The sequence below is a fragment of the Hemitrygon akajei genome, chromosome 25, assembly GCF_048418815.1.
Source record: "Hemitrygon akajei chromosome 25, sHemAka1.3, whole genome shotgun sequence".
Taxonomy (NCBI): Eukaryota; Metazoa; Chordata; class Chondrichthyes; order Myliobatiformes; family Dasyatidae; genus Hemitrygon; species Hemitrygon akajei.
In genome coordinates this window covers 36,550,264-36,566,548 of record NC_133148.1, presented here as the reverse complement: position 1 = coordinate 36,566,548, position 16,285 = coordinate 36,550,264, and the positions used below count along the sequence as shown (strand labels likewise).

General features: G+C 44.2%; 1 protein-coding gene across 3 annotated transcripts in view; it reads left to right on the top strand.

Moving 5' to 3' along the window:
- The window catches only part of ptgir (prostaglandin I2 receptor), a 167,644-nt gene that overhangs the window by 90,080 nt on the left and 61,279 nt on the right, over nucleotides 1-16,285 (top strand). The window contains exon 2 of one of the 3 annotated variants that reach the window (XM_073029325.1): nucleotides 6,098-7,923. The exons of the other annotated variants lie outside the window; for them this stretch is intronic. Within the exon in view, the coding sequence (XP_072885426.1) occupies nucleotides 6,098-6,325 (228 nt within the window). The 3' untranslated portion in view covers nucleotides 6,326-7,923. Of the gene's footprint in view, nucleotides 1-6,097; nucleotides 7,924-16,285 lie in introns of those variants that run through there. 3 annotated transcript variants of the gene reach the window in all.

Below are 16,285 nucleotides of genomic sequence, written 5' to 3'. Positions count from 1 at the left end.
CCAAAGTGAAGCACTTTACGACATCTTAATGTTATCTTTGATTTCCAAGAGATGGATAGCGGAAATGGCTTAACCACTTTTTTAAGAGTGTAAAGTGAACCATAAAATTCTGGTTTTTGTTTACTCCCTAGTAAAGACTCCATTGTACTTATGAACAGTGCAATTGCTTCTAAACATTGTGAAATGGAGCTTGAAAGCCTTTTAATGAAGTGTTCAAGTTACTGGTATGTTGTAAAATTGACCAAAAAATACAACATGTGTTCACTGGAGATTGTTTTGAAGATCATATTGTAGATATGTTGAAATTTTTTTAGCTACGTCAAGACACATTTTTGAACATAAAGTTGAAGACTTCTACCCTTGGTAGTCTTACATGTTGCTTTAATTTTCTTTGTCCTATCAGCAATCATGCTTTCATAGATTCAAAGATTCAAAGTACATTTATTATCGAAGTGTTTATGCAACCCTGATATCTATCTGCTCTTCAGGCCCTCGATACAATCTCAACAATCTCGTTACCCGACTTATTCCCATTCTCTCTCACTTGTCCCATGCAGCATAGAGGGTATTCTAAATGGCTTCACTGCCATCTGGTATGGGGCAGGGGACACTGCACAGGGTCGGAATAAGGTGCAGAGAGTTGTAAACTTAGTCAATACTAGAGGACATTGCTTGAAGGCAAGAATGAGAATCAGGTTTAATATGACCGACATATGTTGTGAAATTTGTTAACTTTACAGCAGCAGTACAATGAAATACATGATAAATATAGAGAAAAAACTCATATATATACTTAACCATCAAATGGTTAAAATAAGTAGTGCAAAAAATCTGAAATAAAAAAGTAGTGAGGTAGTGTTCATGGTTTTAATGTCCATTCAGAAATCAGATGGCAGAGGGGAAGGAGCTGCCATCATGCTCCATCATGGGCACTAGCCTCCCCAGTATCGAGGACATTTTCAAGGAGCTTAAAAAGGCAGCATCCATCATTAAGGAATCCTGTCACCTAGGACATGCCCTCTTCCCATTGCTACAATCAGAAAAAGGAGGTACAGGAGCCTGAAGGCACACACTCAACATTTCAGGAACAGCTCCTTCCCCTCTGCCATCTGATTTCTGAATGGACATTAAAACCATGAACACTACCTCACTACTTTTTTATTTCAGATTTTCTGCACCACTTATTTTAACCATTTGATGGTTAAGTATATATATGAGTTTTTTCTCTATATTTATCATGTATTTCATTGTACTGCTGCTGTAAAGTTAACAAATTTCACAACATATGTCGGTCATATTAAACCTGATTCTCATTCTTGCCTTCAAGCAATGTCCTCTAGTATTGACCCTGTCTCTGCACACTGTCTTTGTCTCTCATAATTCATTGAATTTTTAGGACCTCTAAGCTTCTGTCTCTCCCAAGAAAACCATCCAAGTTTGCCCAACCACTCCTTATAGTTAATAATCTCTATTTCAGGCAGCGTTCTGGTGAACCTCTTCTGCACCCTCTATAAAGCCTCCAAACTCACGCCAGAATGGGACAACCAGAAATGCACGCTATATCTCAAGTATAGCCGAACCAAACTGATATGTACCTTTTATAGGACCATAAGACCACAAGATGTAGGAGCAAAATTAGGCTATTCGACCCAGCGAGTCTATTCTGCCAATTCATCATGGCTGATCCATTTTCCCTCTCTGCTTTCTTCCCGTATCCCTTCATGTCCTGACTAATAATGAATCTTTCAACCTTTGCCCTAAATATACCCAATGACTTGGCCTCCACAGCCATCTGTGGCAACGAATTCCACAGATTCAGCACTCTCTAGCTTCGAGGTTCCAATGTTTCTCCATCATTCTTTCTCTGGGGTTTTTCTTCTGTTTTGCGGAGGTCTGTGAAGAATGAGATTTTCAGGTTGTATGCTGTATACATTCTCTGATATTAAATGGAACCATTTAAACATTGAAAGAGTGATGGAGACATAGACCACTACAGCACAGAATCAGGCCACTCGGCCCCTCTAGTCTGTCAAATTATTATTCTGCCTCGTCCCATCAATTTTCACCCAGACCGCAGCACCTCCCATTCATGTACTTATCCAAATTTCTCTTAAACATTGAAATCAAACTCTGATCCGTCACTTCTACAGACTGCTCATTCCACACTCTTATCACCATTGTTTACGTTTTGTTTTCTTCTCTCTATCCTTTTTAAATACGGTAGTGGAATCGTCTTTGTCACAGGGGAGATAGGAATCAGTCAGTATGTTGAGAGGAAGTCCTTTGTTCTTTGAAATAGTGGTCATGTGATCTTTGCAGACAAAGGCTTACTTAACTCGATAAAGATGAAACTTCAGCTCATAACCTGCCTGCAACTGCTCCCCATGTTGAAATGAAAGCACCTATCAGCAATAACTTGGAAAGCCTGTGAGGCACAGGGCAGCACAACGGTTTAGAGTACAGGCGGTCCGGGTTCAATTCCTGCCGCTGTCTGTAAGGAGTTTGTACGTTCTTCCCGGCTGTTCCGGTTTTCTCCCACAGTCTAAAGGCGTACCGGTTGATAGGTCAGTTGATCATTGTAAGTTGTTCCGTGATTAGGCTAGCGTTAAATCAGGGGTTTGCTGGGCAGTGCTGCCCGTAGGGTCATTTTATGCATCTCCATAAAATGATAAAAATCAGCATAGGAGCAGAATTGGGCTACTCTCCCCATTGTGCCTGCACCGCTATTCAATCACAGTTGATTTATTATCCCTGGCAACCCCATTCTATTGCCTTTTCCCTGTAACTTTTGGCACCCTGATTGATAATAATTCAATCAGATATTGAAAGTTCTGGATAAAGTGGATGAGGAAAGCACGTTTCCTGTAGTGGGTGAGTCTAGGACCAGAGGGTACAGCCTCAGAATTAAGGGATGTCCATTTAGAACAGAGACGAGGAGAAAATACTTTATCCAGATGGCGATGAATCTGTGGAATTCATTGCCACAGGTGGCCTGTGTAGGCTAAGTCATTTAGGTATATTTAAGGAAGAGGTTGATAGGTTTTTGATTAATCAGGGTGTCAAAGGCAGGAGTATGGGGTTGAGAGGAATGATAAATCAACCATGATGGATTGGTGGAGCAGAATTGATGGGCCAAATGGCCTAATTCAGCTCCTATGTCTTATCTTCTTTCCAAAGTAACTCACGATTGGTGCTTTCAGTTTAGCATGGGGAGCAGATGTTGGAAGGTGAAAAAAATCATTATGGCAATCATATATAGGCCACCAAATAGAAGCCAAGGTGTGGGGTTGAGATTGCAAAGGGTGCTGGAAAAAGCACGTAATAAGGGTAATGACACAATTGTAATGGGGGACTTCAATATGCAGGGGGATTGGGAAAATCCTGTTGTTGCCAGATTGGAAGAGAGAGAACTTGTTGAATGGCTATTAGATGGCTTTTTAGAGCAGCTTGTTCTTGAGCCTACTCACAGATTAGGTGTTGTGTACTAACAATGATCTTATTAAAGAACTTAGTGTAAAGGAACCCTTAGGAAGTAGTGATCATAATATGACTGAATTCATGCTGTAATTTGAGAAGGAGAAGCATAAGTCACATGTATCAGTATCACAATGGAATAAAGAGATTACAGAGGCATGAGAGAGGAACTTGCCCAGGTGGATTGGAGGAGGACACTGGCAGGGATGACGGCAGAGCAGAGATGGCTGAAGTTTCTGGGAATCGTTTCCAAGGCACAGGATACATATCTCCCACAGAAGAAGAAGTTCTCAATTGGCAGGGATAGGCAACTGTGGATGATAAGGGAAGTTAAGGACTGCATAAAAACAAAGGGCATATAATAGCAAAAGTGAGTGGGAAGTTGGATGATTGAGCAGCTTTTAAAAACCAACAAAAGACAGGTAAAAAAGCAAAAAAGAAGGGAAGAGATGAAATATGAGCGCAAACTAGCCAATAATATAAAACAGGATACCAAAAGTTTTTCAGTTGTATAAAGAGTAAAACTGAGATCAGAGTTGATATTGAATCACTGGAAAATGATGCTGGTGAGGTAGTAATGGGGGATAAAGAAATGACAGGTGAACTTAATGGGTTCAAGATTCAAAGATTCAAGATTCAAAAACTACCGTACATCAGCTCTGCAGGGCAGAATGAGACAGCATTTCCCAGGGGCAGTGCAATCATAACATAACAAATGCAACACTAAATAATAAACATAACAATAAATAGTAAAACACAACAGCCACATGTCAGTTAAAAACAAGTTATAAGTGTCCAGTGCAAGTTAAAAGTGTCCAAAGCAGAGTCAGGTAGAGCAGTTATTTAGCAGTCTGACTGCCTGTGGGAGGAAGCTGTTTAGTAGCCTTGTGGTTTTAGTTTTGATGCTCCTGTAACGTTTACCTGATGGCAGAAGAACAAACAGTTCATGGAGAGGGTGTGAGGGGTCTTTAATGATGTATCATGTCTTCTGGAGGCATCGACTCTGAAAGAGGTCTTGGACAGAAGGTAGGGAGACCCCAATAACCTTCTCTGCTCCCCTAACCACCCACCCACTAACCACACACTAGCAGTGTGCCAGAGGTCTGTGAGTGTTCTGGAGCAGGAGTGAGTGCCATTGCTATTACAAAGGAAAAAGTGCTAGGTAAACTTAGGGTGGATAAGTCACCTGGACCAGATTCACTACATCCCAGAGTCCTGAGAGAGGTTTTTGAAGAGATAATGGGTGCATTGGTCATGATCTTTTAAGCATCACTTGATTCTGGCATTGTCCCAGAGGAATGGAAGATTGCAAATGTCAGTCCACTCTTTAAGAAGAAAGGCAAAAGAAAGGAAATTATAGGCCAGTTAGCCTAGCCCTAGCAGCTGGGAAAGTGTTGGAGTCTATTATTAAGGATGAGGTTTCAGGGTACTTGGAGACAAATGATAAAGTAAGTCAAAGTCAGCATGGCTTCTGTTAAGTGAAATCTTGTCTAACAAATCTGTTAGAGTTCTTCAAGGAAGTAACAAGCAAGGTGGACAAAGGAGGGGCAGTCGATGTTATTCACTTGGATTTACAGAGGCATTTGATAAGGTGCCACATATGAGGCTGCTTAACAAGATAAAATCTTATGGCGTTACAGAAAAGATACTGGCATGGATAGAGGAATGGCTGACAGGTGGGAGGCAGTGAGTGGGAATAAAAGGGGCTTTTCTGGATGGCTGCCACTGACTAGTGGTGTTCCTCAGGGGTCAGTATTGGGACCACTACTTTTCACATTGTTTGTCAATGATTTAGATAATGGAATTGATGGCTTTGTGGCAAAGTTTGCAGATGATACCAAGATTGGCAGAGTAGTAGGTAGTGCTGAGGACGCAATGTGATTGCAGCAGGACTTAGACAAATTGGAAGAATGGTAAAAAAAGTGGCAGAATATAAAGTCGGGAAATATATGATAATGCATTTTGGTAAAAGGAACAATAGTGCAGACTGTTATCTAAACGAGGAGAAGGTTCAAACATCAGAGGTGCAGAGGGACTTAGGGGTCCTCGTGCTAGACTACCAGAAGGTTAATTTACAGGTTGAGTCTGTGGTAAAGAAGGCAAATGCAATGTTGGCATTTATTTCATAGGGAATAGAATATTAAAGCAAGGAGATAATGCTGAGCCTTGATAAAACAGGCCGTACTTGGAGTATTATCAACAGTTTTAGGCCCCACACCTCTGAAAGGATGTGTTGTCATTGGAGAGAATCCAGAGGAGGTTCACGAGGATGATTCCGGGTATGAATGAGTTAACATGTGAGGAGCGTTTGGCAGCTTTGGGCCTGTACTCACTGGAATTTAGAAGAAATGCAGGGAGATCTCATTGAACCGTCTGTCATCAGGATATCTGAGTGGACGATGAACCCATGAACATGACCTCACTACTATTTTTTTAATTTATGTTTTTGCACTACTTATTTTAACTGTTTAATATATACCCAGTGCAATTCAGGGTTTTTTCCCCTCTAGGTTATCACGTGTTGCATCGAACCGCTGCTGCAAAGTTAACAAATTTCGCAACACAGGCCCGGTGATGCCGATTCCGACTAACTCTTCTCTTTCTCTCTAATTGCACCATCTAGATCCGAGGGTTTGCCAATGCCATCAGTCCCGAAAGAAGTGACATGAAGGAGCTCGTGGCTTTCCGCCTCTACTCCCTGAACCCCATCCTGGATCCCTGGCTGTTCATCCTTTTCCGGAAGTCCATGTTCCGATCGGTTCAGCAGCTTTTGTGCTGTTGCCTCTCGTCCTCGGTCGCCGGCAACAACCTTCAAGACCCATTGAAGCAACAGAGCATTTCCCTGTGCTAACTCACGTCGGAGGAAGGGAGGAGGCCGGTCTGGGACAGGAGGCGATAGTGAGGGCTCGATGAGTGGAAGAGAGCTGGTACAGTGGGCGTCCACTTCGGGACACCACCAGAATTGTCACCGAGCTGAAGATGGAGAGCACGCAGCTCACAGCACGGGGAGAGACTCTCACTCAAGCCAGCCCAGACTGGCTTCAATTGCTTTTAATACACTCGATGCCTCGGCAGGAGCAAACTTTGACACGAAAAAAAAACACCCCGCTATCTGTTGTTCCCAATCCCTCAGCTTCACAAATTAGCCAGGCAGCCAGATTGATCAGTACAATCCCAGGCTCGGCTGAGTGATAAAAGGCCTAAATCATATTGTTAATAGGATTGTGAGTGGGACTACTTGAAGGTCTCGGCATTACATTACAATGCTCAAACCCTTCGTTACTGCTCTGTCATGGTCTTTAAAAAAACAGAGAACTTGGTGTTTTAAAGCATTAGCTTCAAACAGCATGCTGTACAAAGAGATCGATTAATATTTATAACAATTGTTGCATATTCTCAGCTAAAGTTAGTACATAGGGCCTATGTCAGGGTAGCAGAGCTCCTCCCTATGGTTGTAAAGGAGTACTGCAGCACTTTGCTCGATTAAGAGGCTGTGTCTGATATGATATTGGATCTAGTCTAGCCTGTAAGTGACTGTGGACATTTTTTGTTGCTATTTGTGTCATGTACGGTGCTGTGCAAAAGCCTTTGCCGCACATATATCGCTAGGGTGCCGAAGGCTTTTGCACGGTCCTGCGTTTGTCAACGTGGAGCGGAGAGTGAGTTTGTAACTCTGGAGGGGGCAAAGGATGTTGGGAATGGTGAGAGTGGACCATCACGGGAGGGGTGTGGGACAGGTGGCAGAGAAGGAGGCCAGGGGCGGGGAGCAGGTGGCGCGGGTGCGGCCACGCCCAGCCCTGAGACGCCAGGCAAGGTCATTTGTTTCCAAACAATTGGTTTATTTATCATTACGAAGTGTCTGTCCGGTGCTTCCTGCTCTATCTCCTCTTCCCAAACATGATTCCCCTCTCCCTGCCCCCTTCCCATGCTCAGTCCACAATGGAGACCCAGATCAGAATCAGGTTTATCATCACTCACAGCTGTCATGAAATTTGTTTTTTTTGTGGCAGCAGTACAGTGCGATACATAAAATTACCACAGTACTGCGCAAAAGTCTTTAGGCACCCTAGCCATATATATATGTGTGTGTGTGTGTGTGTCAAGACTTGTGCACGATACTGTAGTTGGTTTATGGGTATCTCTCTTCTCCAGAAGTGACTGTGCAATTTTGTAATGTCTATAAATGACAATGCTTTATGCATCCAGTGTTGAGTGACTGTGTAGTGAGTGTATGTGCACGTCTCAGATCGTTAAAGTGTGCGCAAGCTCACACTATAAAAGCGTTTGTTGTGTTTGTGTGTGCACATGTATCGGATCTACATGGGACAGTTCTGCACTTTGCCTGTAAGTGATTGTATTGTACATTGTCGACGAATAATTGGAGCACGTGTTCTCTGTAAGTAACTGTGTTGTGTTTCTGCAGAGGATTAAAGTAATATTGCCAGGAAATGCACGTGTGTTTACTACTGCCAACACTTCAAATCCTTTCTCTTGAACTAGTATCAGTGTAAAATTAAGACTTAATTTCAACTAATTATAATTAAGTCTTTGGCTGCTTTCTGTCTTTGTGTTATTGAGGAAATGTGTTATGCTGAAAAGGAAATAACAGGAACATATAGACAGGAAGATAATTATGACGTTTGCTGTCATCTAGAAATTACATCCACAGATGTAACCGTCACAAACCGCCAAATCAACAAGTTCGGGTGTCTTCGTAAAGATCTAGAGCAGGCCGCAGCCTTCACCTCAGTTCAGCGCAGAGCCGACCTGGGGTTGGCACGGTAGCGTAGTGGTTAGCACAACGTTTCACAGTGCATGCGACCAGGGTTCAATTCCTGCCGTTTCCTGTGAGGAGTCTCTACGTTCTTCCTGTGACCGCGTGGGTTTCCTCTGGGTACTCTGGTTTCCTCCCACAGTCCAAAGACATGCTGGTTGGTTGATTAGCCGGTCAGTGTAAACTGTCTCATGATTAGGCTACGATTAAATTCAGGGTTTGTTGGGCGATGTGCTCGAAGGGGCTGGAAGGGCCGTGTTGTATGTCAATAAAAAGAAGGAACTTACAGATTCTGCCCACCTTCTGTTGTACTGGGAGTGATCTGTACCTATTCCGTTCTATGTGGTGTGTTCCAGTTCAATTCCTGATAAAGGGTCGCAGCCCAAAACATCAGTCTACTTTTTTCCATAGATATTGCCTGATCTGCTGAGCTCCTCCAGAATTTTCTGTGTGTGTGTGTGATTCTGGATTTCCAGCATCTGCAGAATCTGGTATGGTTATGAATGCCACACATTGGTCTTTTTAACCTGAAAGAAAGACGGCATTTTTTTAAAAAATCACAATGCAGCTATCCGATTCCCAAGATTCAAAGTATGCATAGAGTATACAACCTTGAGATTTGTCTCCTTACAGGCAGCCACAAAACAAAAGAAAACACAAGAGAACCTATTAAATTGAAGACCATCAACGTGCAGAGAGAGAAAAGAAAACAAATTGTGCAAACAGGAAAAGTAAGCAAGTAGCATTCAGAACAAAATTAAGTCCACAGACACGAAGCCCGAAGCAGGCCGGAGCCTCCACCTCAGTTCAGTGCAGAGCCAAGTCAACATCGCAGAGCGGCAAGCAGAACCCGCCCTACCTCGCCTCTTGTCCCAACATGTTGCCTTTTCAACCCGTCTGGTCCAGCGTTTAAGTCGTCCAAACACTCTGTGGCACGAAGTCACCAAAAATCCGAAGCAAATATTCCAAAGCCCTCAACCACAAACACTTTATCATAGAATTACCGTAATAAAAAGTCCCAAGGAGAATTGACAGATAAATTTTAGAATCAGAATCAGAATCACGTTTAATATCATTGGCATATGTCATGAAATTTATTAACCTTATAGAAACATAGAAAACCTACAGCATAATACAGGCCCTTCGACCCACAAAGTTGTGCTGAACATGTCACGACCTTAGAAATTACTACGGTTACCTGTAGCCCTCTAATTTTCTAAGCTCCATTACCTATCCAAAAGTCTCTTAAAAGACCCTATCGTATCCACCTCCACCACCATTGCTGGCAGCCCATTCCACGCACTCACCACTCTCTGCGTAAAAAACTTACCCCTGACATCTCCTCTGTACCTGCTCCCCAGCACCTTAAACCCGTGCCCTCCTGTGGCAGACATTTCAGCCCTGAGAAAAAAGCCTCTGACTATCCACACGATCAATGCCCCTTCATCATCTTATACACCTCTATCAGGTCACCTCTCATCCTCCATCACTCCAAGGAGAAAAGGACAAGTTCACTCAACCTATTCTCATTAGGCATGCTCCCCAATCCAGGCAACATCCTTGTAAATCTCCTCTGCACCCTTTCTATGGTTTCCACATCCTTCCTGTAGTGAGGTGACCAGAACTGACAGCAGTACAATGCAATTCATAACAGAAAAAAAGAATTGCAGTAAATATATACATATAGATATATATGCATAGATATAGATATATAGATATAAAATAGTTAAATTAATTAAATAGTGCAAAACCAGAATAAAAAGTAGTGTTAATGGATTCAATGTCCATTCAGAAATCTGATGGCAGAGGGAAAGAAAAACACGAGGAAATCCGCAGATGCTGGAAATTTATATTCCGTCTGGGTAGCCTCCAACCTGATGGCTTGAACATTGACTTCTCTAACTTCCATTAATGCCCCTCCTCCCCTTCTTACCCCATCCCTGATATATCTAGTTTTTTTCCCCTCCTTTTTTTCTCTCTCTCTCTGCCCATCACTCTGCCTGTTCTCCATCTCCCTCTGGTGCTCCCCTCCTCCTTTCTTTCTTCCAGGCCTCCCATCCCATGATCCTTTCCCTTCTCTAGCTCTGTATCACTTTCGCCAATCACCCTTCTGGCTCTCAGCTTTACCCTACCCCCTCCGGTCTTCTCTTATCATTTCGCATTTCCCCCTGCCCCTCCTACTTTCAAATCTCTTACCATCTTTCCTTTCAGTTAGTCCTGACAAAGGGTCTCGGCCCAAAGCGTCAACAGCACTTCTCCCTATAGATGCTGCCTGGCCTGCTGTGTTCCACCAGCATTTTGTGTGTGCAGAGGGAAAGAAGCTGTTTCTAAATCACTGAGTGTGCGTCTTCAGGCTTGTGTACCTCCTCCCTGATGGTAGCAACGAGAAGAGGGCATGTCCTGGGTGGTGGGTGTCCTCAGTGATGGACACCATCTCGTTGAGGGACCGCTCCTTGAAGATGTCCTGGATGCTACAGAGGCATCTCCATAGTATTCAGGTCATGCCATGACCAAGAACAAGTTTTTGAGGAGGAGAGAGGGGTAAAAAGACAAGGATGTTCAGAGAAGGAATACTGAAGCCTAAAGCCCTGGCAGTTGAAGCCACCAAAGATGAAGTTAAGGAAACTGTAGACAACAAGTGACAATAGTTTAATAAACCTATTAATCGTAGAGAGGTGTGAGGATAGAGTAGGACTCAGAAGCAAAAATGGGGAAAGAGGGTTTTTCCATACGTGTCCCAACAGAGGTGAATGAACTGTGGGGCTTGGTGAGTTTTGACTGACGTTAAAATGATTTACAAGCTGCGTAAATTCACCCTGTGGCAACTTCACCTAACCAGCTCTTGGTCAATGTTTTTCTGAAGATTGGATCCTGTGATAGCTGGCAACACGACTTCTGTTCGCAAACCTTGTTTTTGTTTGCGGTTTTGCTGGCAGTTGTCAGCAGGACAGCGAGAGAGCTTGTGAGCTGGGAAGGGAAGCTCTGTGTGGAAATAAACTGCAGGCTTGGATCCCCTAAGCCACTAGCATGTGGTTCCCAAAAGAAATTTGCACTCCTTTCTTGGTGCGGTGTCTGGCGATTCAGCGGTCAGCACACGAAGGGCTCATTACGAGAAGTTGGCCTTTCCTTCAGTGCACCCATTGCACAGAAATAGACCTTATGTAGGCCATTCTGCCCTGCAGGCCTGCTACCGCATTCAGCCTGATGCTGGCTGATTACCCACTTCCAGACCTTGGCTGTGATGTCTATTCACATGCCTTGATCCCACGAGCATTAAGAAAATTATAGAACATAGAACAGTACAGCACAGTACAGGCCCTTCAGCCCATTATGTTGGGCCTATTCTGTTCCATCTAACCCTTCCCCTACATAGTCCTCTACTTTCTTATCATCTATATGCCTATCTAAGAGACTCTTAAGTGTCCCTAATGTATCTGCCTCTACCACCACCCTTGGAAGCATATTCCATGCATCCAAACAACCTGCCTCTGAAATCCCAACATACTTTCATCCAATTCACCTTTAAAGTAAAGCCCCTTCATATTGGCGACTTCTGTCCGGGGAAAAATGGCTCCAGCTGTCCACTATCATATCTGCTTTCAAAGTTCAAAGTAAATTTTATTACCAAAGTACACGTGTCACCATATACAACCCTTCTCTTGTGGGCATACTCAACAAATATACAGAATAGAAGCGATAAGAGAACTAATGAAAGACCGCCCAACTAGAGTGCTCAACCAGAGGGCAGGAGACAACAAACTGTGCAAATGAAAGGGTTAGATAAATAAATGGCAAATAAGTTTTGAGAACATGAGATGAAGAGTCCTTGAAAGTGAGTCCATATCAATGTTGGGGCAGATGAAGTTGAGTGAAGTTATCCCCTTTTGTCCGAGAGCCTGATGGTTGAGGCGTTGTAGCCGTGCTGCGGGCCCTGAGGCTCCAGTGCCTCCTACCCGCTGGCAGCAGCGAGAAGAGAGCATGTCCCGGGTGGTGGGGGTCCCGAAAGATGGGTGCTGCTTTCCAGCAACAGTGTTTCTTGTAGATGTGCTCTCTGGTGGAGAGGGCTTTACCCCCGATGAACTGGGCCAAATCCACTACTCTTTGTAGGACTTTTCCGTCCAAGGGCATCGGTATTTTCAGACCAGATGCAGCCAGTCGATATACTCCCCACTACACAGCTATAGAATTCACTCCTTATCGAAGTCCATCACTGCCCCTGGCAGCATATTCTAAGTACCCAACACTCTCTATGTAACAGAAAAACTTGCTTCCTTTAAATTCTCCCCCTCTTACCTTAAAGCAGGGGGGTTCCCAAACTGGGGTCCATGGACCTCTTGCTTAATGGTATTGGCCCAGGACAAAAAAGGTGCTTGGGAACCCCTGGTTTAAAGCTATGTCATCTAATACTTCCATCCACCCTGGGAAAAGACTCCAACTATCCACTCTATCTATTCTCTCATTCTATCATGCTGTCCTTCAGCATCTCAAACTTGAGGGAAAGCAATCCAAGTTTGCCAAAGATGAACGAGAAACATTATCTTTATCTGCCGCATCTACATTGGGCCGAATTGGAAAGCTCCGCGACGTTTAATCGGCTCTGCACTGAACTACGGGTCTCGGACACTCGTTGTGGACTTCAGTTCAGAAAGCTAAAACAAACAGGAGAAAGATGCAGATGCTGGAAATCCGAGCAACACACACAAAATTCTGGAGGAGCTCAGCAGGCCAGGCAGCGTCTATGGAAAAAAGTACAGTTGACGTACATTTTCCTGCATTGCTGTGGCCATTCCGCCTCTGAAATTAATGACAGTTGGATTTCCAGAGGATGTGAAAGCTGCTATAGAAATGCAAATCTTCTCTTTTCTCTCCGCTTCTTTCCCCCAGTTCGAAGCAAAGACCCTTCACCTATGTTTGATGTGCCTGGTTGACGCCTCACACTCAGACCCAGCTGTCTGAAAAGCAGAGAGCCAGTAAGTAGCCACTGCTTCGGTATGTACTCAGTGGCTACTTTTTTTGGGTATACCTGTACATCTCATTAATGCAAACATCTGCCAGCCAATCATATGGCAGATACTCAATGCACGCAGTAGAAGCACGCAGACATGGTCAAGAGGTTCAGTTGTTGTTCAGCCTAAATATCAGAATGGGGAAGAAATGTGATCGAAGTGATTCTGGCCATAGAATGGTCATTGGTGTCAGATGGGGAGGTTTGAGTATCACAGAAACTGCTGGCCTCCTGCGATTTTCAAGCAGAATTGCCTCCAGAGCTTACAGAGAATGAATCAAAGTGAATCCAGTGAGAGGCAACACATACTGGAGGGACTCAGCAGGCCGGCAGCATCTGTGAAAAGGAATACAGCCGATGTTGTAGGCTGAGACCCTTCAGCAGGACAAGGGTTTCAGCCCAAAATGTCGACTGTTTACACTTTTCCATAGACGCTGCCTGGCCTGCTCAGTTCCTCCAGCATTTTGGGAGTGGTTAGTTCAAAAAGCAACTTGCTTGTGGTTAGTGTTGGCATGATTTGATTTTTATTCTTCTCTCTCTGCACGCTGGATGTTTGACAGCCTCTGTTTTAATAGAATTTTTTGAGGTTTCAAAAGTTCAGAGGTACAATTTAATGTCAGAAAAATACAATATACATCCTGAAATGCTTTTTCTTTGCCCACAAAAACAGAGGAATGCCCCAAAGAATGAACGACAGTTGAATGTTGGAACCCCAGATTCCCACCACCAGCTCCTCCTTCCCCTGCGTAAGCCGCACGAGCAACAATTCCCTCCCGCCACCAGCAAAAAAACAGCATTGGCACCCATCACCGAGCACTCAAGCGTGCTCAAAGCAACAGCAAAGACACAGACTTGCAGTTGCCCCAGAGACTACGCGTTCACCCAGTATTCGACATACTGCAGGTTCTCTCTCTTCCAAATAAGGGAGAAGGAGGCGACTCCATTTTCCCAGCGAACGGGGAGACATCGCAAACAACTCGCTGGTTTACGATGTCAAAAGTCCGTTATGTCGCTTTCCTCGAGCTCTGTGCCGGAAGATCGCAAAGATCCCGGAACTCCAGGCACACAGACAACGGCCAGTTATGGAACCCTGAGAGCAGGTCCCATTTTCGCAAAGAACCGTAGTCAGCGTGCAACTCCAGGTCAGGGTCTTCAAAAGAACCCTGAAAGGGAAAAGTAGAGATATTAAAGATGGAAATAGGGCTGTTTTTGAAGATGCAAGCAAAGGAGTCGCCGTTAGGCGTCATTATCCCTCCTAAGCACCGCCTTCTATCTGTGTTTCATGGCTGCCCGTCGGGAGATGAATCTTAAGATTGTATAAGGTATGCATACTTCTATAATAAATATACTTTTTAACCTTTTATTCGAACATGGAAACACACAGTGAAATGCATTGTTTGCGTCGACTGCCAGCACATGGTCGGGGGATGCGCGAGAGAGGATGCGCAAGTGTGAACATGTTTCCGGTGCCAACATAGCCTGTCCAAAACCTGTGTGCCTTTGCAACGTGCAAGGAAACCAGAGATTCTGGAGGAAACCTACAGGGTCACAGGGAGAACATGCAAACTCCTTACAGGCAGCGCTAGAAATTGGACCCAAGCATTGTGCCAACTGCTCTGCTATTGTGCAGCCATCAGGAAAACCCCTTACAGCTAATACACCCCCGTGCAGCCAGGCTGAGTCGCCTCGCCTTTCTGAAAGTCTCCAAGTCACTTATAAAATGCAATCCAAATTCGTGCCCTTTCTTTTCCACTATTCAGGGGTCCACAGCACAAGGGGCTGTTCACTGGCACCTCCTTCATTGTGGTATACTGCTCAGGACTGCGCTCGTGAGAAAGGTGACACTCCAATTCATTTCTAAGTTCAAGTTTGGTTGTCATTCTGACGTGCCCAGGAATACAGCCAAATGAAACAGCGTTCCTCTCATACCTAGGTGCGAAGCGCAGTACCAGAACAGACCCAGGTTTATTATCACTGGCGTGTGTCATGAAACTTGTTAACTTAGCAGCAGCGGTTCAATGCAGTACAGAATATAGAAGAAGAGAAAAAAAAAATAATAACAATAATAATAAGTAAATCAATTATGGTGTATATATTGAATAGATTAAAAATCATGCAAAAAACAGAAATAATATATATTTAAAAAATGAGATAGTGTTCACGGGTTCAATGTCCATTTAGGAATCAGATGGCAGAGGGGAAGAAGCTGTTCCTGAATCGCTGAGTGTGTGCCTTCAGGCTTCTGTACCTCCTCCCTGATGGTAACAGTGAGAAAAGGGCATGACCTGGGTGCTGGAGGTCCTTAATAATGGACGCTGCCTTTTTGAGACACCGCTTCTTGAAGATGTCTTGGGTAACTTGTAGGCTAGTACCCAAGACGGAGCCGACTAAATTCACGGCCTTCTGCAGCTTCTTTTGGTCCTGTGCGGTAGCCACCCCCCACCCCCATATCAGACAGTGATGCAGCCTGTCAGAATGCTCTCCACGGTACGTCTATAGAAGCTTGTGAGTATATTTGTTTACATGCCAAATCTTTTCAAACTCCTAATGAAGTATAGTCGCTGTCTTGCCTTCTTTATAACTACATTGATATGTTGGGACCAGGTTAGGTCCTCAGAGATATTGACACCCAGGAACTCAACAGCCACACACTTCACATACAGTACATATAAATATGATAGCTGGAAAACACACTATACAGTTACAAAAATAATTGCTTTAGTCCAAGTCCCTGGGTGTCTTGGCCTGCAGATTGATGCTTGTCTTTTGGGAGCGAACACTGGAGGGCAGCACCAACAGGAAAGGCCAATCCCCAACCCAGTATAGAATCCAGTGCCACACAGCCAGGTCCGGTATCCTCCTTTGCCGGTGACGGCAACGGGAGACCTCAAGGCTCGATAGCAATGCAACTGAAGCAATGCTGTCGGCCCCGCCAATGAGCCAGTGAATTGGCCCTTCGGTATTATCCATTACCAATGTCCAACAGGGTCTATCCCGCAGTCGCAAGGGAAATGAAAAAGCCAAATATTTGC